The sequence below is a fragment of the Myxine glutinosa genome, chromosome 3, assembly GCF_964187855.1.
Source record: "Myxine glutinosa chromosome 3, kmMyxGlut1.1, whole genome shotgun sequence".
In the NCBI taxonomy this organism is placed as follows: Eukaryota; Metazoa; Chordata; class Myxini; order Myxiniformes; family Myxinidae; genus Myxine; species Myxine glutinosa.
Window position 1 is genome coordinate 149,530,929 of NC_136263.1, and position 24,634 is coordinate 149,555,562.

At 44.5% G+C, this 24,634-nt stretch overlaps 1 protein-coding gene across 3 annotated transcripts in view; it reads right to left on the reverse strand.

The window, feature by feature from the left end:
* Window positions 1-24,634, reverse strand: part of LOC137417989 (protein argonaute-2) — a 122,195-nt gene that overhangs the window by 26,361 nt on the left and 71,200 nt on the right. For all 3 annotated transcript variants that reach the window (XM_068103926.2, XM_068103925.2, XM_078774673.1), the window contains exons 11-15: window positions 18,624-18,757; window positions 15,254-15,438; window positions 14,972-15,131; window positions 5,768-5,858; window positions 5,494-5,688 (exon numbers count right to left, since the gene is read on the reverse strand). In XM_068103926.2, the coding sequence (XP_067960027.2) occupies window positions 5,494-5,688; window positions 5,768-5,858; window positions 14,972-15,131; window positions 15,254-15,438; window positions 18,624-18,757 (765 nt within the window). The remainder of the gene's footprint in view (window positions 1-5,493; window positions 5,689-5,767; window positions 5,859-14,971; window positions 15,132-15,253; window positions 15,439-18,623; window positions 18,758-24,634) is intronic.

Below are 24,634 nucleotides of genomic sequence, written 5' to 3' on the forward strand. Positions count from 1 at the left end.
TCTTCCTCTGTGTTGAAGTTCAGTCCCCCTACAAATAACTTGGAACTTTTGTCGCCATCCCGAGCTGGTGGGGTGTTATTTTCCCTGCTGTGCTCTTTACCAACCCTCGGGTTACCATAAATTTGCCCCCCGGCCAAATCATTCCCAATAATCACAGATACTCCCTCTACAGGAAGCGTGGCTTGTAAACCGACGGTGACCGGTCCTGACACCAAATCGGATTCCAAATGGATGACATGAAGTGGGGCACTAACACAGCCACCGATCCCTTGTAACCGAACACTATCACCCGTTGCGGTACTCTTTGACAATGGCAAAATGCCTTCAAGCATTAAGGATTGATGGGCTCCTGTGTCCCTCAAAACCCTAACCGGTCTTGGGTTAGTCAAGTCTCCCTTGAGTGAGACCAACCCCTCATAAATAAATGGTCGGTAACTCTTCTGTGGGCGATTTCTTACGCTTGCCATCGCATTCGGAGTGGTAATAGTCGGACTCTGCTCTGGGTCTTCCCTTTTCATGCGGTAACAACTGGACATCAAGTGTCCAGGTTTCTTGCAAAAAGCGCAAGTAGGCCCGGAGGAAAAACTCGTGGTCTGCCTCGGGCCCCCCGAAATATAAGTTTGTCTTGGGCCCGCAGCCCTCTGATTTCGAACAGGTGGGGTATCCGCGTTGTCCCCATAATCCTCTCGAGGCCGCCGCCATGTATTGTCGTTCTCCGCACCTGCTGTTCCCCACCTCCCCTGCGGAGATCTAGGCAAGGAGTTAGGTTCGTGGACCCCTATCCGGTGTGTTAAGGCATAATCATCTGCCATGGTGGCTGCGTCCCACAACTTCGGTACTTTCTTTTCCTGCAGGTACACTTTGATGTCCTCGTGGACACACTGTTGAAATTCCTCCACCAGGATCAAGTCACGCAATGTTTCGAAGTCTTTCCCGACTCCTTTTGACTCACACCACCGATCAAACATGTTTTCTTTCACTCTGGCAAACTCCACATGGGTCTCACTCTCCCTCTTCCTGGCATTCCTGAATTTTTGCCGGTAAGCTTCCGGAACCAACTCATAGGCTTTGAGGATGTGCTTCTTCAATACCTCATAATCTGCACATTGGTCCATTGGTAGCGCCGAATAAATCTCTTGAGCTTTTCCCACCAGCACACTTTGCACTAGTATGGTCCAGGCCTCCTCCGGCCAGCCTAACTGTCGAGCCACTTTCTCAAAGTGTGGAAAAAAATTAGCGACTTCCTTTTCACTGAAGGGTGGAACCAGCCTCACATGTCTGCCCACATCCCAGGTGTTCTGGCGAGGTGTCGACCCCGTCAGCAAGGGTGGTACCTCTCCCCGTTCTCTCATTAACTCCAGCTCCTTGAATTTAATTTCTTGCTGAAGTGCCATGTCACGTTCCTTCAATTCCCTTTCCGCTTTTCTCTCCTCTGCTTCGAGTTCCCTTGCAGCTCTCCTCTCCTCTGCTTCTGCTTTCCTTTCCTCTGTTTTCATCCTTTCTAACCTTTCCTGGAGTTCTCGTTCCACTCTCCTTTCTTTTCTGCTCTTTCCTTTTCTGCTTTCCTTTCTTCTTCTGCTAACCTTTCCTGGAGTTCTCGTTCCACTCTCCTTTCCTCTGCTTGTTTCTCTTCTCTCCTCTCTTCTGCTTTCCTTTCTTCTTCTTTTAACCTTTCCTGGAGTTCTCGTTCCACTCTCCTTTCCTCTGCTTGTTTCTCTTCTCTCCCCTCTTCTGCTTTCCTTTCTTCTTCTTTTAACCTTTCCTGGAGTTCTCGTTCCACTCTCCTTTCCTCTGCTTGTTTCTCTTCTCTCCTCTCTTCTGCTTTCCTTTCTTCTTCTGCTCTTTCCTTTTCTGCTTTCCTTTCTTCTTCTTTGATCCGTTCCTGGCTCCGTAATTGCAACTCCAGTTTCCGGAGCTCAACGTCTTCTGGTTCTTCGGGTAGCCACTGCCAGGCTAACTCGTCCCATGTTCCTAATCCCACCATAGACTGTATCACCGTGGTCTGCAACTCTGCCTTCCTCAAATTAGTTCGGACCTCCAAGTTAAAATGTTTGGCCAATTTCAAGAGGTCCGACTTTAGTAACGCTCGGAACTGTGCCTCACTCGGGGTTACCGCAAAGTTCTGTGCCACAAACGCCATGGTGCCTATCGTTAACACCTGTTAACCTTCACCCAAGACTTTACCCCACTTTCCCCAAAAAATTACCAATTAATACTTAATTAATAAATTTCAATTAATAAAAATATTATTTTATACAATTTTAGATCCCGGACGTAGACCCAATTGCGAATCCGCAAATCGTAATTTGGACGAGCCCCCAATTCTGTTACGTGGTCCTCCCGGTGACTACCTGGTCTCGGTGACCCCCGGACCGTGAGAGGAACTCCGCCAGAAAGATTTATTATGTATGCGCTTTCGTAACGCAATCAATATGAATTCCAACCAAGAAAAAACCCCACACCAAGGATCCGGAATAATCAATGATATATTCCCCGAGCAATCAACCATCAACAATCCACAATCAACAATCAATCCCCGAGATGATTAAGATGGCCACCTTACATACGTGTGTCCCCTTTCCCCACTCCCGACCCCTTGGGTACTCACGACCCCTTTGGTCTCTGTCCCTCACAATGTCTCTGGGCCCCTCCTGACCAAGATGATGGTCGGCTTCGCCGCACACGGGCGGTTTAACGAACCCCGGGCGGACGTGCTTCCACCGGGCACGTACCGTACCGGGAACCACGGCTGCAGCACACCCCTCCTGGCCAAGCGAAGCGGGCAAAGCAAGCGCCGCTTGCAACGCACGCGAGGCCCCAAAGTGCGACCCGTACGCGTCCTTGTAGACGGTGCAGCGAACTGTGCCGGACGCTGGGTCCGTGCACGGACCCACGGCAACTTGACGTGTCAAAAGGGTAGTTACACGTCCCGGTAACTCCTCTCGCCAGACGGGCTTGGGAACGCAGCTTTTCCACGCTGCTCAATCTCGATCCCCACTCTCCTCGGAGCTGGGCGAGGAAGAAGAAGAATCATCGCTTCTCCCGGACCTCGTGTCTTTTTTTCTTCCGTTTCCGGTCTCCTTTTTCCCAGAAGGGCTCCTGACCCTTTAATCACAACAACCCTTAATCGACTACACATTGATAAGCAAAGACCTGAATAGTACTTCACATACATTCACATGAATATGTAACACATGGTTGAAAAACTCCACTTCCGGACTGCAGGAATCATCTGTCCCGACCATGGATATATCCTAATCACTCTAAATTTTTGAAGTGTATTCCTCTTTCACACGCCCCCCTCCCCCACCCATTTCTTTTTTTTTTGTATGCTTAGTTTAGGCTCGTGTAAGAGCTAACACATATAACATATAATAAAGGGTGCAGGAGACAAGAGTGGGAGGGAGAGAGGGAAGCACAAAAACAGTAGGGAACAGCGACATCAGGAAATCTGTGGAAGGGAGAGGGCTGGGGCAGGGTACACAGGATAAACAAGATGGAGATAGCAAGGGCTTTCAGGAAGGAAAACAGGGAATTTGAATGAGGTGGATTTGGGGTGAATTAGCAGGGGTAGAAAATATCAAAGTTTTGGATGGAGGTGTGTGTTAAGATAAGAGATGGTGGTGAACAGCTGTTTTGAAGACCTTGAGGGAGGAATGGGATTGAAGAGAGTGTGGAAGCTTGTTCCAGAGGCTGGAGAAAAGAGGAATGAAAGAGTGAAGGTGAGCAGAGAGTCTTGATTTTGGCAGTTTAACCAGAAAAGGGTTGCTGACAGATCTTGTGCATCCTGCAGGAATATTTGGGGGACAGAGCACAGACAGAGCAGGGGGAGCAAGGCCAGAGAGGAGTCGGTAGAAGACAGAAAGACCACCAACCTCCCTGCAGTGAGAGAGTGAAAGACCCTCAGAATCAGCTTCATCACTGGAGATTCCAATGATTCTGAATGCTTTTGATTCAACAGCGTGAAGCCGAGCTAGGTGTGAGGCAGGAGCATCAGCCCAGAGGGGAGAGCAGTATTCCATTGAGCTGCGGATGAAAGCCTTGCATGTGGTGAGGAGCTCAGGTGTGCCAAGGAAGGACTTCGCATGACGGAGAATGCCCAATCGACGACTGGCTTTGGAGGCCAGCTTGGAAATGTGGTTTTCCCAGGAACGATCATGGCAGATAGTGAGACCCAAAAGCTTGAGTGACAGAACTTCTTTGAGAGGATTGTTGAGAAAGTAGATGGTAGGGTTTTCCAGACAGTCTTTTTTGAGAGACATAATGAGGGTGTGAGATTTGTCAGGATGGAAAGACATGTTCCAATTGTTTGACCAGTTTGTGATTTTTGTCCAGGTCTGCATAGAGTGAAAGGGCTGCTGCCAATCTGAGGGATAAGAGATGGAACAGCAGAGGGTGAAGTCATCAGAAAAAATATAAAGAGGATTTTCCAGAGAGTTGGAGAGATCATTGATGAAGATTACAAAAAGCACAGGGCCCAGAACACTGCCTTGAGGAACTGCAGTCTGGGCAAAAAGGAGAGATAAGAGAATTCCATTTAGGGCCACACATTGACTACGACAGGAGAGGAAGTCCGCAAGCCAAGCGTGGAGATTTCCATGGATACCGTAAGAGGAGAGTTTTGTGAGCAGGGTGGGGTGCCAGACCATATCGAAGGCATGAGATATGTCAAGGGAGACAGCTCCGATTTCCTGTTTGGTGTTGAGGACCTCCATCCATTGCTGAGACAGCAGAAGCATCATGTCCAGAGGAGAGTGACCTGGTCTGAATCCAAATTGATGATCCGAGATCAAGCCATTTGAGAAGAGGAAAGATCAGATATCCGAAGCAATGATGGATTTAATGTCAGAAGCCTTAATATTTGCACTTCACTTCCATGCATAAATCAAAGGCCTATAATCTCCAAAATGTGTATCGTGATGGGGTATGCAAAAAAAGAAGATTGACGACATCATAAAAGTAACAGATGACAAAAGTAAGTAGATACCAGTGTGTTGCAGTTGCAGATGATTTTAGACGCGATATTAAGTTATAATAAAAGCCATTTGACAACGTCATGATAACTCTTTCAACCTTATGATAACTCTTTCAACCTTATGATAACTCTTTCAACCTTATGATAACTCTTTCAACCTTATGATAACTCTTTCAACCTTATGATAACTCTTTATACTCCTGATCCACAGAGACATCCATTTGCCTCACCATGCATCGACCTTTCCTACATCCCACACTGACCATCATTTGGCAGAGATGATAAAGATAGAAGCATACATATCTCTAAGTTAATTGATCTCACAGAAGACAGAATATGGCAAGGAACGAGCCAGCCAAACATATTTGGTGATATACATCTGCAAATGATGGCTGTAAATGATGAAATAAGAACAGAGGAAGGAAGTGAATATGTAAAGATATAAATAAAAAACAACAACAAAAATCAGACAAATAAATAAATAAATGTTATGACGTTCGGTTGGAAGTATGATGTACCTGTTGAAATTGACCTTCAGAAACCCCATCCCGATAAAGGATAATCCGGGTGGGCTTGAAGCGCGTGGACTTGTAGAATTGTATGAGAAGCTCACGCACCATGGTGGCAAGATCCTGGATAATTTCCTGCCGATGTTGCTGCACTCGCACCGTGGCACAGTAGCGGCTGGGGTGCGCATCCATGCTGCCAACGACCTACATCAAAATTTACTTATTACAAAGAGAGTTGAATGCCTGAATAAACAAAATCTCCTTGCAAAGTGTCGATACTTACGGCAGCGATGGAGGGCTTTTTCCCATCACCTGCTGGTGGGTGGGTCACATCGGCCCCCAGGAAAATTAGAGGTTGCTGAAAAACTGCAGGCCTAGATCAGAACATATGAAAAATCAACACATTATTGCAAATAAAAGAAGCAACTTTCTTGCAATCTCAAAGTTATGGTTTACTATTACACCACCATCTGTTATCTTCCCCCATCCAAAACCTTGATCTTTTCTATCCCCGTTAAGACACCCCAGATATACCTCTTTCAATCTCTGATTTCAATCCTGAAATTCCTAGTTTTGCCAATTTGTTTTATACCGTGCACCCCTTCCCTCCCCGCCCCTCCTCCCCCCAAGCCCTCTCCCTTACACAGATCTCCCAATGTCCCTGTCCTCTACTGTTGTGCTTGAGTGCTTCCCTCTCTCTCCCCATCTTGTCTCCCACTCCATTTATTGTTTTATGTGTCCGTTTATGTTTTTTTGTGTTTTATGTGCTAATGTGTGTTTAATGTGCTAGCTTTTACATGAGCCTCGATCTTGTATCCCAAAAGAAAGAAAGAAACAAACAAACAAAAATCATTTTATGAGTTTGGTTTTTCACCTTAATTTCCACCGTGGTTCATAACTTTGTGGTTTGTAACAGTTTTCCATCTGGGACAAACCATTGTCAAGGAAACATGCTTGTTAAAGAAGTTGAATAAGTCAGAGAGTTTCAAAATGTTTCACTGTCGCAACTGCTTTTAGCTCACACCAAAGTGAAGTCATAAGTCTGGTGATGGCTTATCGGTTAAGGTGGCTGGCTTAAGATCTTAGGATCTTGAGTTTGAGACCCTGTCATGCCGTTGAAATAACGCCAGACGGGTTGACTCAGCCTGTCATCCTTCCGAGGTCGGCAAATTGAATACCAGCTTGCTGGGATGAATGATCCCGGTGTGTACCCCGGTTTAGAATAGGTACACCGTATCCCTGCGCATCGTAAGAGGCGACCAAGGGTTGGCGTCAGGAAGGGCATCCGGCCATAAAAACATTGCCTCAAACAGGGAACCATGATTGTCATGGGGCCCGCAAGGCTAACCCCCGCTTTAGCGGGGAAAAATTGCCTTAAAACGATCATTCATTTATTAACTTGTTATAAGTACACAGCAATGTTGCATAACATCCTGAGAAACCTTACCCCACGCAGTCATGAGAGAAAAAAGGACTTGGGGCGTGTCTGCGAGTGGCCAATTTGATTGCTTCAGATGACGTAAAATGCCGTATTATTTTGGCCAAGAACTGCTAAATGGAAGGTTTTTGAAAGTTCCAAGAAACCGATTTGTGTTCTATGGTGTTTAAGTATATAATTCAATTGAAATAAAAGAAAGATTTTGAAGGTTGTAGGAAAATATGTTTTTTGGAAGTTTACCGTTGTTGATACAGCATCTTTTGCACCACTTTATTGACTGGTTATGTTATTGTTGCACTCGCAGATATACTTTTTATCAGTTTACACATTTAAAATGTTATTATGTAATTTTAAAAAGTAGATCTGTATCGATATGTGCCTGACAATGTGAGATGGAAATCAGAGAGAGCGAGAGACAGCGAGAGAGAGCGAGAGAGAGCGAGAGCGAGAGAGAGCGAGACAGAGCGAGACAGAGCGAGAGAGAGCGAGAGAGAGAGAGAGAGAGAGAGAGAGAGAGAGAGAGAGAGAGAGGGAGAGAGAGAGAGTGAGTGAGTGAGTGAGTGAGAGAGAGAGAGTGAGAGAGAGAGAAACAAAGTCAGTAATACATGGATATTTACTGATGAAGACCTGTCAAATAATCAAATCGTGGTATTATTTGCTTCACTGAAGCTTACAGTGAAGGTCTATTGATGTCATAATGTTGACATAAACATAATCATCTAATTTGATTTATTTGACATAATTTGACACTTTTAAAGTTGACATAATTATGTGGTCGGGTCAGTAGTTGCAGTTGATTAGTTCTTCGTGTCTGTTTTTTTTTTTTTTTTTTTTTTTTTTTTTTGTATACAAGATCGAGGCTCGTGAAAGAGCGAACATTAATCACACAGAAAGACAAACAGACACACAAAACAAATAACATCGGGAGCGGTAGACAAGATGGGGAGAGAGGGGGAAGGACACAAACACAACATTTGAGAGCAGGGACCGAGAGACATGGAGACATGGAGAGAACTGTGGGAGGGAGAGGGCTTTGGGAGGGAGGCATGGGAAAGGGGGGGGGGGGGGGGTGGGAGAGGTATAAAACATATGGACACTGCCAAGACTTCCAGGAAAGAAGTTGGAATTTCAAACAAGGTGGATCTGGGGTGAATTAGTGGGGGTAGAAAAGATCAAGGTTTTGGATGGGGGAAGATAAGAGATGGTGGTGAACAGCTGTTTTGAAGACCTGGAGGGAGGAGTGTGATTGAAGTGAGTGTGGGAGTTTGTTCCAGAGGCGGGAGAAAAGAGGAATGAAAGAGTGAAAGTGAGCAGAGAGCCGAGATTTTGGCAGTTTAACCATCAGAGGGTGGCTGGCAGATCTTGTGCGACCTGTAGAAATATTTGGGGGACAGAGCACAGAGAGAGCTGGGGGAGCAAGGCCGGAGAGGAGTCGGTAGAAGACAGAAAGACCACCTACCTGCCTGCGGTGAGTGAGTGAAAGGCCCTCAGAGATAGCTTCATCGCGGGAGATTCTAATGATTCTGAAAGCTTTGGATTCAATAGCGTGAAGCCGAGCCAGGTGTGAGGCAGGAGCACCAGCCCATAGGGGAGAACAGTATTCCATTGAGCTGCGGATGAAAGCCTTGTATGTGGTGAGGAGCTCAGGTGTGCCTAGGAAGGACTTCGCACGACGGAGGATGCCCAGTCGGCGACTGGCTTTGGAGGCCAGCTTGGAAATGTGGTTTTCCCAAGAAAGATCATGGCAGATGGTGAGACCCAAAAGCTTGAGCGACAGAACTTCTTGGAGAGGATTGTTGAGAAAGTAGATGGGAGGGTTGTCCAGTCGATCTTTTCGGAGAGACATAGTAAGAGTGTGAGATTTGTCAGGATTGAAAGACGTGTTCCACATGTTTGACCAGTCTGTGATTTTGTCCAGGTCTTCAGAGAGTGAGGAGGCTGCAGACTGCCGATCTGAGGGAAGAGGAATGGAGCGGCAGAGAGTGGAGTCATCAGCAAAGAGATACAGAGGATTTTCCAGAGAGTCGGAGAGATCATTGATAAAGACCAGAAAAAGCACAGGGCCCAGCACACTGCCTTGGGGAACTCCAGCCTGAACGGGAAGGGGAGATGAGAGAAATCCATTCAGGGCCACACGTTGACTACGACCAGAGAGGAAGTCCGCAAGCCATGCATGGAGATTTCCATGGATACCATAGGAGGAGAGTTTGGTGAGCAGAGCTGGGTGCCAGACCGTATCGAAGGCACATGATATGTCAAGGGAGACAGCTCTGATTTCCTGTTTGGCATTGAGGACCTCCATCCATTGTTGAGACAGCAGAAGCAGCATGTCCAGAGTAGAGTGACCTGGTCTGAAACCAAATTGATGATCAGAGATCAAGCCATTGGAGAAGAGGAAAGATTTCATATCCGAAGCAATGATGGATTCCATGACTTTGCTGATAATTGGGAGCAGGCTGATTGGTCTGTAGTTGCAAGGATCTGTTTTTGCACCTTTTTTGTGTAAAGCGGTAATGTTTGCTGATTTCCAGGATGCTGGCAGATGACCTTGAGCAAAGGATAGGGTGAAAAGAACAGAGAGAGGGTGAGATAGAGCGGCAGAGCAGGATTTTAGGACCCGTGGGCTGATGCCATCTGGTCCAGTTGCAGAATCAGAGTCGAGGTTTGACAAAAACTCCTCCACCTTGTCAGGAGAGAAGGTCACAGAGTCCAGGAGCAGTTTGGTTCGACTGGGAAAGGTGGGAACAGAGAGAGATGGGTTTGGGACTAAGGATTTTGAGGCAAACACAGAGTTGAGGCATTCGGCTTTGTCACGTGCGATGTCAACTGTGTGGCCATTTGAGGTAAGGGAGGGGATGGAGGGGGAACAAACACCAGCAACGGATTTGACCAGACGCCACCAGGATTTGGAGGAAGGAGACAGGTTTGAGAGTTCATTCTTGAGTGAGGAGAGATAGTGCTTCCTGGCACTCCTGAGGGTAGACACACACTTGTTCCGAGCTTGGTGGAAGGAACTGAGATTTCCTTCAGTTGGATTAGCCTTCTAAGAGGCAAAGGCAAGTTGTTTCAGGGCAACTGCCTCACCACAAAATTCAGTGTACCATGGACGGGAGGAAGGGTAAGACAACTGAAGGCGAGATGGGATAAATCTGTGCATGAGAGAGATCAGTTTGCTTTGGAAGAATTCCCAGGAAGAATTGATGTCAGAGGCAGTGGAGATGGGAGACCAATCCAGACGATTGATGGCTGCTTGAAGACCGTCCCAGTCGGCCTGAGTGAAATGCCAGACTCGTCGACGCTGAGGAGGCTCTCTGAGAATGGCCAGAGAGATGTCCACTTTGACAAGCACATGATCAGAAGAACCGATTGGAGCAGAAGAAGAGCAGCAGACATTAGCAGGGAAGTTAGTCATAACCAAGTCTAGAAGAGAAGATACTCCATTGGCTGAGATCCGGGTCGGGAAATTGACAGATTGTGTCAATCCCAGTGAGTCACAGAAGTCCTTTGCTGAGGTGCCATGACTGGTGAGAGAGGAACCCACACCCAACCAGGTGGCATGATGACAATTGAAGTCACCACATATGAGGAAGAGAGAGTTGGGATGAGTGGATAGAAGTTGGTCCATGTTGTCAGACAGTGAAATGTAGATGGAGTCATCACTGTTTGGGGGACGGTACAGAACACATATGAACAAAAGGTGGGAGCGGAGAGGAAGCCGTAGCCAGAGGTACTCCTGGGGGTGAGGAGGAGAGAGGGCAGTGCAAGGAGAGTGAGGAAGAGAGTTTTTGATAAAGATAGCCACCCCACCACCAGGCCGAGGCTCAGGTCTATCATACCGGAGGAGGGAGTAACCAGGAAGAGATATTAAGGAATCAGAGACATCTTGAAGGAGGAAAGTCTCTGTTAAGCAGATCAAGTCTGGATTGTCAGAAGCAACCTGTATGGAGAGATCAGTCAGGTTTGAGCGAAGGCCCCGGATGTTTGAGGTCCATACCGTTAATGAAGAGAGAGGGGGAGCATCGGGTACAGGACAGGGGAGGGGAGGAGTAGGGTAAGATGAAGGATGAGAGGGGGAGGTAGGGAGAGCAGTTGTTAGTGTGTCAGCGATTGCAGAAGAGTTCCAAGAAAGGGAAGGATGAGGAGGATGAAAGGTTTGAAGGTGAAGGGATGAGGCACAGAGAGGGGTTGTTTGAGGGGGGGCAGAGGAAAGAAGAAGGTTGGGGGGGGGGTGGAGGTATGAGATAGAAGGGAGACGAAGTGGGGAGGAGGCAGCTTTGAGGAGGAGGGGGGAGGAGGGAGAATTGGAGAGGAATGGTATGGGGGGAGATTTGAATGGGAGGGGTTGGGGGGGAGTTTTGAAGGGGAGGAGTGAGGGGGGAGTTTAAGAGGGGAAGGGCAAGGGAGGAGTTCAGGAGTGGAAGGGCAAGGGGGGAGTTCAGGAGTGGAGGGGTAGGGGGGGAGTTTAAGAGTGGCGGGGCAAGGGGGGAGTTTAGGAGTGTAGGTGCAAGGGGAGGGATTTGGATGGGAGGGGCAAGAGGGGAGTTTAGAAAGTGGATGATTAATGAAAGACGAACATTGAAAACAAATTGGGTTTGTTGTGATTTTCAAGTTAGCAATCCGGTTCAGAATGATGGAGGAGGGATGGAATGAATGTGAATTTAGACCATGTAGTGAGGGAGACGTATAAGATATTGAATTTCTTTTTTTTGAGGTGGAATGAGTTGGAGAGGAAATTGAGAAAAGCCTTTTAAATAGGAAGAAAAACAGTGTGTTGTAAAATACCACTGAGTAAAACACTGAAGGGGAAAGGTTATACATATTTAAATAATATTTAAACAGAACCGTGAACAATCTTATGTGCACAAAAATACCAACGGGGGGAGAGCCGAGAGGGACCACCACGAGTCACGTGAAGGGCAAACGGTGGATGGCAAGGAGTTAATGGGGGCGGGGCGAACAGCACACCTGGACAGAAAATACAGGATGAGTCAACAGTACACGTGGAGAAAGGAAAATAAATGTTTTTGGTTTTTTTTTTGTTTGTTTGGTTTTTGGGGGCGGGGGGGGGGGGGGGAGGTGGGGATTTAGAACGTTAGACAAAGTATTATGTTCGGGGTAGAAGGGAAAAAAACTAAGAGCCAAGCAAAACACGATTAAGATAACAAACACCGACGGGGGTACAACTACAAGGCCGCACACGAGGAGCAGAACACGATTCAATAATTACAAGTTACAGGAAATTCAAACCAAAAGTAACTATAATCAAAACAATAACGCATGGACGATAAAATAACGAGTTGAAATTTGACAATCTATCTGGGGAAATGGGGGAGAAACACGTCGTCGAAGAACGAACGAACGAACGAATAAGAATGAATAAACGAATGAGAACAGAGAAGGAAATGTTTTTTTTTTGGATTTTTTTGAGTTGTGATTTACACAAGGAAGCGGGCTATGGGGTGAAAAGATTGGGAAAACAGAGAACGAAAGTTATTGGATCACAAAAACACGGACCGCTGAGAGAAAAACAAAGCCTCAAGGTTGTACAGTGTTCACTGTACAACTACAAGGCCTCAAAACACGACCCGAATTAACACGATTTTCAATACAGGTATGAAAGATTTGCACCGAAAATCTTCGTCGGGAGACAATATATACACCATAAAATAAATAGTTATAACGAAAATACAAATGGGAACAATTACTTAACTTCGATTTCGATGGATAGCATGGAGAGCTGAGAATAAACGAACCCTCGCCAGCAAGACCGGAAACGGAAGTCAAGTCCTTTATGTTTGTGTTTCCACAAGTTTGTGTCCTTTATGACATCCTTAAAAACAAACAGTAAGTTTCTTGTTTGGATTCCTAGCTCAAAAGTTTCCCAGCTCAAAAATATCAGCTTCCTAGCTCAAAAGGTGCCTGAGACAAACAAACAAGCAAGAAAACAACCGGAGTGAAAACTGAGTACTACCTTTCAGTGCGCATCATCGCCGGGCCCCCCTCGGTGCCCGGTGATGACATCATGCAATGCCTGTAGATGGAACAGGAAAGAAGTGGTGTACAAAAACATGAATTATATAATGCAAGGGGTAGTCTTAGAGTATGTGACTTAGGAGAAGGACCTGGAGATGGAAATAGATGTGGGGGGAGGAGAAGTGGAGGTGGGTAAGCAGACAACACCGTGCTAGACAGCAATATGTAAAGCTAACAGTGTTTTAGGTTGTATTCACAGGGGGGTACATTATAAATCGAAACAGGTAGTGTTAACAATGTGCAAAGATTTAGTGAGGCCTCAACTGGAATAGTGGAGCGAAGGTGGACCTGTCTGTCAGTCTGGTTATTTCACCTCTGTCTGTCTGTTTGTCTGTTTGTTTGTGAACAGGATATCTCAAAAAGTGGTGGATGGATTTGGCCGAAATTTGGTGGAGAGGTTGGGTGTGTACAAGGACGACATGATTCAGTTTTGGTAAAGATTTGAATCCGGATCTAGATCAGAGAAGTTTTTTAAAGCAATTCTTCACCATTGAGAGATGAGGCAAAAAATGATATACAGTATAGCACGATATTTCAAAACGTTATGGCCGAGTTATGACAAAACTAGGTGGATGAGTTGGGAAAGCGACAAGAACAAGCTGATTAGATTTTGGTTCAGGTTTGAATCCAGAACCAGCCTATCAGTGGGATACAAAATGTAAACTGTTCAGCCTGGCGGAGGTATGCTTCTAATGAGTGCTGTTCAAGATTCCCTATTTATTACTCAAAAACGGCGTTTATTTTATTTATATTTTATAATTTTATTTTGCTTACCCATCACATTACTTTCAGATTTTGCGCAAACAGGCCTGTGCCCATAGAGAGAGGGACTATTTTCTTTATCATTTGTTAAGTGATTTTCTTTCTTTTTAGATTATTGTTTTTAGAAATGCGTGTTTTTACATTATTGTTTTTAGAAATGCTTGTTTTAGTTTATTGTTTTTAGAAATACTTGTTTTTAGTTTATTGACTTTAGAAATGCTTGTTTTTAGAAATGCTTGTTTTTAGAAATGCCTGTTTTTAGATTATTGTTTTTAGAAATGCGTGTTTTTACATTATTGTTTTTAGAAATGCGTGTTTTTACATTATTGTTTTTAGAAATGCTTGTTTTAGTTTATTGTTTTTAGAAATACTTGTTTTTAGTTTATTGTTTTTAGAAATGCTTGTTTTTATATTGTTTTTAGAAATGCTTGTTTTTAGTTTATTGTTTTTAAAAATACTTGTTTTTAGTTTATTGTTTTTAGAAATGCTTGTTTTTAGAAATGCCTTTTAGATTGTTTTTAGAAATGCTTGTTTTTACATTATTGTTTTTAGAAACGCTTGTTTTTAGATTGTTTTTATAAATGCTTGTTTTTATATTGTTTTTAGAAATATTTGTTTTTACATCATTGTTTTTAGAAATGCTTGTTTTTGGATTGTTTTTAGAAATGCTTGTTTTTAGAAGTTTTTATATTCTTCTTTTTAGAAATGCTTGTTTTTAGATTGTTTTTAGAAATCCTTGTTTTTAGATTGTTTTTAGAAATGCTTGTTTTAAAAGTATTGCATAGTTATAATTATCTACTATAATATGGTATCTGTTTGATTTTATTTTGTGATTCTTATTTGTAGTGGTCATGTGTATGCATATGTTTTATTTTTTGTTTTTTTTCCTATTTTATTGTATTTTACTTTGATGGAAGTGAACTATTTTAGTCCTTGGACTACTTGTTCTGTGTGTTTTCAATTCAACCGAAATTTGAATTAATTTACTTGTGTTGACTGTTACGGAACCATCTGTCAGAAATTGTGCCTCGTCACTTGCTCGTAATTTTTAAGTAGGCCCGTGCTCTTTTGGCTATTTCCATTGTAACCATCAATGCTCACTTTTCTCTGCAAACCACATTCTACTATCCTCACCGTCCCTCCAGAATGAAGTGTCTAACCTCACTCATTGTTCCTCATCCTAATCTTTGTTGACGAGCCAGGAATTAAATGCATCAAGCATAAAGTAACCGGTTCAGATTAACGTCACCTTACCGTATGTGTGGAACCAAAATGTTGTTCACGCCTCCAAGCTTGACATTGATCTTGAGGCAGAGGTTGGAAAGCGTCTGTGGTGAAGTTTTCATCACATTCTTTACTTGAACACACTGTGTAGCCATGCCCAAAAGTGTGTCCCCCACCCTCTTAACCTCGGCTGTAAGATACAGGGATGAAGGTGACCGGATTAGGGGCGAGGATGACATGCATCGATCCCTTCAAATGCAACTTCTGTGAATTTTAAAGAGGAAGGAGAATCATTCATGTACCAAGACCTACCGTAGACGGGTGTCTTCCCAGGTAGAATGACGACAATGAGCTGCATACCCATGTAGGTGTTTTTCAGGTGTCGGAACATGGGCTCAACACAATCTGCACCCTGTGCATACTTGCAGAAACAGGGCTGCCCCTGGATAGGCATCCCGGCATCCTTGGAGATCTTTCGCAGCTGGTCAGTGAAACCTCTATTTGACGGGCAATTTCAGAGTTCAATAAGCAGTATCACAGATGACTAGACACAAAAATACAGAAGGTGACAAAACCACAGATCCCTCATATAAATGAAAACTCCATTAAATTTACCAGCTTTATAATCCAAAAGATGAGCACATAGTGTGATGAAACACAACATTTACTAGATAAAGACAAGCAAACAAGGACGGTTATCTTTCATTCTTCATGCACAACCAATTAAATTTTAATATGACAGACATTCTGTGGATTCTATTTTGCTTATCATAAATAATTTCACTAAATGGATGCAGAGAATAGCCACAAGAGAAGAAAACACCATCAGCTGAGAAGAAAAAAGTTGGTCAGGGTGACCTCATCACTAAAGTGTAATGTGGTAATTATCCCGGCTCCGTCTGTCATTGTAATCGGCTCCGTCTGTCAGTCCATCTGTCCGTCTTCCAATGTCCTCCTAAACGGTTGTGGAGAAATTCACCAATCTCAGTAGTTGTGAGCATCACATGGTAAGAAGGTGCAAAAGCAATATCACTTTTGGCCCTGCTTCCTGGGGCTCTGAGGCAGGGGTCAATAAGTCAACTAACAATGCGATTCCGGGCACATTTTGAAACATTTTTAAAGTGAAACTTTGCATGTGCAATCAACATTGGGGGATGCATTAAATATGTAATGATTTTTTGGATTTGACCCCCAGTTCATGCCCCAAGAGGTGGGGACTTAGGGCCACAGGGGTCAAAACAGAAGATTTATATGAAGTCAAATTTGATATTGGGTGGAACTTTTTGATATTGACTTTGATATTTTGATATTACTTATATATTTTATTTATATTTTGATAGTTTTGATATTACTTATTTGATATTTTGATATTTGATAAACATTTGATATTGGGTGGAATTTGATATTCCTGGTGGAACTTTTTGCCATCTTTCAACTTTGCTTTAGGTGTGGAGCATGGGGAGTTGCAACGGCGCTCCATCAACTTCGCTCTATTTCATATGCCATGAGAGATTTCCTGTACATTTGATAAATAGTGTCTTGTTCAGGGTGATTAACACAGCCACTAAGCAAATGGACCAATCAGGCTTTAACTCCACCAGACTGTGGCAATTAATGAGTTATTTACACTCGTGTGCGGGACTGAGGAGATTCACGAGAACCTTAAGGCTTTTATAAAACCAAATGGGTTTACTCCCGAGCAAAACAAAATAACTGGAGAAGATGAATTCAACAAAAACTATATACAATGGGGTAAACAATGAGGTAAAATAAATCAAAAGGAATCTAAGGTGCCTCACACCAGACACATGCACAGAGAGGGAAAGGGACAAAGAAAGGTGACTTATCTCTCTCTGGTTGTAGCGGGGGGGGGGGGGGGGGAGGGGGGGAAGATGGGCACGGAGCAGGCGATGAGGTGATGGGCAGGATGACGAGGAGACAGCAAAATGACGAAGAGGTGATGAGGAGACGAGCAGGATGATGAACAGGCAGCAGGCAAACAAACACAAGCACAGGCGAAAGGCAGGCAGGTTGGCAGGCCGGAATTTGTTCATGTTGCCAGAATTTGCCCATGTTGCCGGAATTTGTTCATGTTGCCAGAATTTGTCCATGTTGCCGGAATTTGTTCATGGCGCCAGAATTTTTTCAAGTTGCCGGAATATGTTCATGTTGCCAGAATTTGTTCATGGTGCGAGAATTTGTTCATGGTGCCAGAATTTGTTCATGGTGCTGGAATTTGTTCATGGTGGAATTTGTTCATGGTGCCAGAATTTGTTCATGGTGCCGGAATTTGTTCATGGTGCCAGAATTTGTTCATGGTGCTGGAATTTGTCCATGGTGGAATTTGTTCATGGTGCCAGAATTTGTTCATGGTGCCGGAACTTGTTCATGGTGCCAGAATTTGTTCATGGTGCCGGAATTTGTTCATGTTGCTGGAATTTGTTCATGGTGCCAGAATTTGTTAATTTTGCCAAAATTTACTCATGGTGCCGGAATTTGTTCATGGTGCCAGAATTTGTTCATGGTTGCAGAATTTGTTCATGGTGCCAGAATTTGTGCATGGTGCCAGAATTTGTTCATGGTGCCAAAATTTGTTCATGGTTGCAGAATTTGTTCAAGGTGCCAGAATTTGTTCATGGTGCCAGAATTTGTTCATGGTGCTGGAATTTGTTCATGGTGTCAGAATTTGTTCATGGTGCCAGAATTTGTTCATGGTGCCAGAATTTGTTCATGGTTGCAGAATTTGTTCATGGTGCCAGAATTTGTGCACGGTGCTGGAATTTGTTCATGGTGTCGGAATTTGTTAATTGTTGCAGAATTTGTTCATGTTGCCGGAAGTTTGTTCATGGTGACAGAATTTGTGCATGGTGCTGGAATTTGTTCATGGTGCTTGAATTTGTTCATGGTGCCAGAATTTGTTCATGGTGCCAAAATTTGTGCATGGTGCTGGAATTTGTTCATGGTGCCGGAATTTGTTCATGGTGCTGGAATTTGTTCATGGTGCCAGAATTTGTCCACGGTGCCGGAATTTGTTCATGGTGCCAGAATTTGTTCATGGTTGCAGAATTTGTGCATGGTGCCGGAATTTGTTCATGGTGTCAGAATTTGTTCCTGGTGCCAGAATTTGTTAATTGTTGCAGAATTTGTTCATGGTTGCAGAATTTGTTCATGGTTGCAGAATTTGTTCATGGTGCCAGAATTTGTGCATGGTGCTGGAATTTGTTAATGGTGTCAGAATTTGTTCATTGTTGCAGAATTTGTTCATGTTGCCGGAAGTTTGTTCATGGTGACAGAATTTGTGCATGGTGCTGGAATTTGTTCATGGTGCCAAAATTGCTGATGGTGCCAGTGATTGCTCGACTACTCTTCGCGAAGAACACCATGGAATTTTTAACATCCACCACCTAATACTGGCAGATGGGATACCCAGCTTATCCTCGATCCAAGGGATGGCAGACACAATGTTGAATCACCCTGCCTGTGAAACACTGAAATGACAGTTTAAAGCTGGGCCGAGATTCAAACCCAGGCTAGACAACTTTGAGACACGTGCTTGTACCTCTAGGCCATCCTGCCAGGCATCATGACGTATGACGTTACATTAAATTCACACTAAGCAAATGCAGACATTTTATCTTCACGAAAAGTCGATGTAACAGCAAAAGAGACATCAATCACGTACTTGAGAACATCCTCACGGCACTGGCGTTGAGGAGCAAAACAAGCAATGGCCCATAGGCGGATCTCGATGCCACTGTAGAACTGCTTACCACGCATGTCCCACACACCCTGGCTTGGTGTCGCCACCGTGCGCGTCTGTAATGCAAGAGGTATGCAAAACAAAAGGAATAAGCTGCAAAAAAAGTCGGTCAAAATATTGGATACCCTTCATTCGATAATATAAATGATTAGGTAATATTAATAACCAATGATCGACTGATTGTGATGATTTTTATGCCTCCTTTGACGAAGTCGCCTGAGGTATTATTATTATATTATATGTAACCAATCAACTTCTGAAATGAGCTACCCAATGATCTCTGCCACTGCATCACCATGATGTCACTGCATTTGCTGGACAAGCGATAAGTAACTATGAATAGCCAGTTTTATCAAAACAGAGCTGTTGAGCTGTTGGTGATCTTTCAGTCTTCAACCACCTTTTGTCACATCTTCTGGCCTACCTTTCATTTGTCACTTTCCACCATAGTATCATACTAAAATACGCAATTTGGTGTCGGTCTGTCTGACGATTTTGACCGTGATACATTCGGTCATTACTTATCCAATCTCATCCAAACTTGACAGGAGGACTAAGGGTCTCATGGTGAAGGTTGTAGCGAATTAATTTGCCACTCTCTCCAAGGAAGTTTTCTCCGCCAAGGGGGTCTTCCCCGCCAATGGGGTTGCGTATTGAGGTGTATATCCATGTTAAGAAAGCTTTATCGTGGCGTTTTTCCAAGGACACTTCGAATAACAATAGCACAATATCAATGTTATTACAAAACAAAATTATTAATAATAATATCTCCCCCTCCCCAAAAGATGTTTTCTCTTTGAATAAATGCCATGTCAACAATTATAAATAGCTTATTGTGGTGTTTCATGGGAACACAGGCCCCTATCTACAACATGCATTTTAAGGCCATTTTCCCTGCTAGAGCGGGGGTTAGCCTTGCGGTCCCCATAACAATCTTCTCCATTTTGCCCTATTTTCTGCATCTCTCCTTGTTAACCCCCTTGCCCGCATTTCTTCTTCCACCATCTTTAGCCAAGTCTTTCTCAGTCTTCCCCGTCCTGCACTTCTTTCTACATTCATTTCCATCACTCTTCTCAACCAGTCACTTTCATCCTTCCTCAACAAATGACCAAACCATCTCAACCTGTTCCTCTTCACAGCATCAATCATAGGCTCTATTCCCATCATCTTTCGCAATTCATCATTTGTCTTCCTCTCTCTCAACGATACTCCGCACATCCACCGAACCATTTGCATTTCCACCCTTTCCAGCCTTCGTTACTGCTCTACGTTCATTACCCATGTCTCGCTCCCATAAATCATAACACTTCTCACACATGCAGCATACACCTTTCCCTTCAGCTTCAACGACACTCCCCTCATCATCAGCACGCCACTCAATTCCTGAAACTTCTTCCATGCACATCTCACTCGAGCAACCGTTGCCGAGTCTGATCCACCTTCTCCATTCAGCATATCTCAGAGGTAGCAAAATGTTTTCACACCTTCCAGCTTCACGCCGTCTCCAAGATCCAACTCAACATTTCCTCCATCTGCAGCTCCCTCTGTGCACACCTTACATTTGAATGTAGCTGCCACCCTGGTGAATGACCCTCTCAGACCACTACATTTTTGATGAACCCACTCAGCGCACAATGTACATTGAATGGAGTTCACTCCGACACCCTTCCTGCACACAGCACATGGCCACTTCCCAGTTCTTTCCACCTCAGCACATGCTTTACCACTTGCCATCACCTTCGTCTTTCCTATATTCACATTCAGACCTTTTGTCTCCATACATTCCTTCCACTTGTTCATCTTTTCCTTCAGTCCATCCATACTTTCCGCAATCAACACCAGATCATCTGCATTCAACAACTCCCACGGTAAACCCTCCTTCACGTTCTGAGCCAGCACCTCCATCACAGCTACAAATAGTAGTGGACTTAGTACTGTCCCCTGATGCACTCCCACCTTCACCTCAAACTCACCACTGTTCCCGTCCTTCATCCTTACAGCTGTCCGCGCTCTTTTGTACATTGCCATCACTACTCTGATCAACCATTCCTCCACTCCTAACTTCCTCAATGCCCATGTCAATACTTCGCGTGGAACCCCATCGAATGGTTTCTCCAGATCAACAACCCCAAGAAACAACTTCTTCCTCTTCTCCATGTACCTCTCCTGCAACTGCCTCACAATAAAGAGCGCGTCTGTCGTTCCTCTTCCTGGCATAAACCCAAACTGCATTTTGTCGATCTTCACCTTCTTCCTTATCCTCCTCTCCAACACCCTTTCCAATACCTTCATTCCATGCTCCAATAACTTTATCGTTCGGTACAAGCCACACTCCAGAGGTTCACCTTTCCCCTTGTATAGAGGGACGAGGGTACTCAGTTCCCAATCCACTGGAATGCGGCCTTCTTTCACCACCAGATTACAGATCTCTGTCATTCTCTTCACACCCCAACTTCCTGCTGCCTTCAACATATCTCCCACAACTCCCGTCAGCCCTCCCGCTTTTCTACTCTTCACTGCTTTTATTGCTTCCTCAACTTCCTTCTTAGTTATCTTCTCTGCCGTCCTAAAACTGGGTTACTGTCTATGTTGCCATCCCATTCATTCTCTGTATTCAACAGCACTTTCCATATATCTTTTCCATCTTCCTTTAATTCCATCTGGGTCCAAAACGATTTGTCCCACTTCATCCTTCAAGCAACTCACCCCCATCACATCACACCTCTCTTTCGCTATCTGCTTTGCAATCCTGAATACTGCTCTCTGACCCTCTTCCGAATCCAAGCGTTCTCCGAACATTTTCCTACATGCCTCCTGCGCCTTTGCTACCTCTTTCTTTGCAGCCTTCTTGGCTGCCTTATAACTTTCATGCTCTGCTTTTTCTGCTCCCGTACCCTTCGCCTTCTGCCACTCCTTGAACTTCTTCCTCTTCTCGTCAATCCTCTTTCCAACTTCATCATCCCACCACCATGTTTCCGAGTGCCTCGGTGGTCCTTTTGTCCATCCACATACCTCACCAACGGCTCCCAACATACAGTCTTTCATTGACATCCAACCACTTTCAAGCTCAACCACATAATCCTCTACCCTACTCAGCCTCTCTTTTAATGCCTCCCTTACTGTCACCTCTTTCAACCTCCACACCTTCATTCTCGGTTGGTACTTCACTGCCGAGCTCTCCTCGCACCTTTCACCCTTATGTCGCAGATGACCAAGTGGTGCTGTGAAACAGCCTCCTCCCCCGGAATCACCTTTGTGTCCCGGAGGTGCCCCCGATCTCGCCTACGCACCATCAGGTAGTCAACGGTTGTCGTCGACTCACCTGACGTGTATGTAACAAGCTTATTATCCTCTTTCTGGAACTGAGTATTACAAATCAACAAATCAGCTCCATCAGCAAACTCCAAAATCCTTTCACCTTCTCCATTTCTCACACCATATCCGTAACCCCCATGAACTCCCTCAAAACCGTCCATACTTCTTCCCACATGTCCATTTAGGTCTCCTCCCACTACAACAACTTCCTCATCTTTCACGTTTTCCATCAGCTTCTCTGTCGCACACCAGAACTTGTCCTTCTCTTCATCGCTCCGACCAACCTGCGGAGCATATCCCGAGATGACGTTCACCAAGAGCTTTCCAATCATCATTTTCACGATCATTGACCTATCACTCACTCTCGTCACACTCACCACACTGTCCACAAACTCTTCAGAAAACAGGACACCAAAACACCATTCACACCCTCCGGACACCCTTGCCACACAAACTTGTATTTCTGTCCCTGCCTACCCTTCACCATTCTCACACCACTTCCCTTCCATCTCGTCTCTTGCACACAAGATATGTCCACTCTTCTTCTGACCAATACTTCCACCACTTCTCCTGATCTCCCTGTCATTGTCCCTACATTCCATGTTCCAAACCTCAGAAACCGATCTCCACTTCGGGCTGTACCCTGCCCATATGTAGTTGTAATTGTCATGGTTCTCTTTTTGAGGCAATGTTTTTATGGCCGGATGCCCTTCCTGACGCCAACCCTCTTACGACACGCAGGGATGCGGTGTACCTATTCTAAACCAAGGTACACACCGGGAAGTAAAATAAATTCCCTATCTGAAGTAAAAAAATATTATAAACAACAATCACTTATGATTACCTTTTTAACAGTCGCTCATTCTGTTTAACACTAAACTCAAAGAAATTTGGAGGAATCCCGACATCTGTGGAGCACATTTTACTTCGGGAACTGAGCAAAGATCTACTGTAATCTATATATCTCACATGGGTTAATAACTTGACCCTTCCTGCCGCTAATGTGTTGTTTTTCGTGGCAGCCTTTTGAAACAGTCGCTACTGCTGTTTAACACTCAACGGAAAGGAAGAAAACTCAGTGTTCAATTCAGGGGTGTGTTCAGTCACCAAGCAGCTAGCTCGCGCTTGCCAAGCCAGCCGTTCCTTATCAATGGTTTTGAATGCAGTGCTTGCTCGAATGCTAAAGCCAAGTGGCGAGCACTCCAGAAGAAGAAACTTGGAAAATGACACAACCACCACTCCCCCACCACCCATGTTATTGCGGCCCGACTGTAGATCTACTGTAATCTATATATTGCAGAGGAATGACCCTTCCTGCTACCCCTGTGGGGAGGTGTACTAGTTATTTCAGGTGTACTAGTTATTTGTACTAGTTATTTCATATCCTAATGAGTTATTTGTACGAGTTATTTCATGTACTAGTTAGTTATTTGTACTAGTTATTTCATGTACTAGTTAGTTATTTGTACGAGTTATTTGTACTAGTTAAGCAGGTGTACTAGTTGTTTCAAATTCATCTAATCATAAGTAAATATGATAATTCCTAACTTAATTAAGTAATTCTAACTTTTGTTAAGTTCTTTGTTTATTAAGTTTATTATATTAAGTTTATTCTAACTTTAAACGAACTTTTATTAAGTTAAGTTATTCCTAACTCTGTCACTCAAGCTTTTGGGTCTCAATATCTGCCATGATCTTTCCTGGGAAAACCACATTTCCAAGCTGGCCTCCAAAGCCAGTCACCGACTGGGCATCCTCCATTGTGCGAAGTCCCTTCTGGGAACTTATGAGCTCCTCACCACATACAAAGCTTTCATCCTTAGCTTGATGGAATACTGCTCTCCACTCTGGGCTGGTGCTCCTGCCTCACACCTAGATCGGCTTCACGCGGTTGAAAGCAAAGCATTCAGAATCATTGGCCTCTCCCGCGATGAAGCAGATTCTGAGAGCCTTTCACTCTCTCACCTGCAGGCAGGTAGGTGGTCTTTCTGTCTTCTACCGACTCCTCTCCGGCCTTGCTCCCCCTGCTCTGCCTGTGCTCTGTCCCCAAAATATTCCTGCAGGACACACAACATCTGCCAGAAACCCTCTTCTGGTGAAACTGCCAAAATCAAGACTCTCTGATCACCTTCACTCCTTCATTCCTCTTTTCTCCCGCCTCTGGAACAAACTCCCGCACTCTCTTCAATCCCTCTCCTCCCTCCAGGTCTTTAAAACAGCTGTTCACCACCATCTCTTATCTTCCCCCATCCAAAACCTCGATCTTTTCTACCCCCATTAAAACGCCCCAAATCGGCTTCGTTGAATCCCCAGCTTCTTTCCTGGGGTTCCTAGAAGTGTTCATTTGCTTTATACCGTGTACCCCTCCCTCCTCCCCCAGCCCTCCCACTTCCACAAATATACCGGCGTCCCTGTTCTCTTCTGTTATTGTGTTTGTGTGCTTCTCTCTCTACCCTCTTGTCTCCCGCTCCCTTCATTGCATGTTTTGTGTGTCTACCGGACCACAACCACATCTGTCGATTGACTCCACTCACCATAGCACAAAGACAAAATTATACGGCCGCCATTTTGGTTCTCTGGTTGGCCAAACACATTAGGCCTGTCCGCCTCTGCTGATT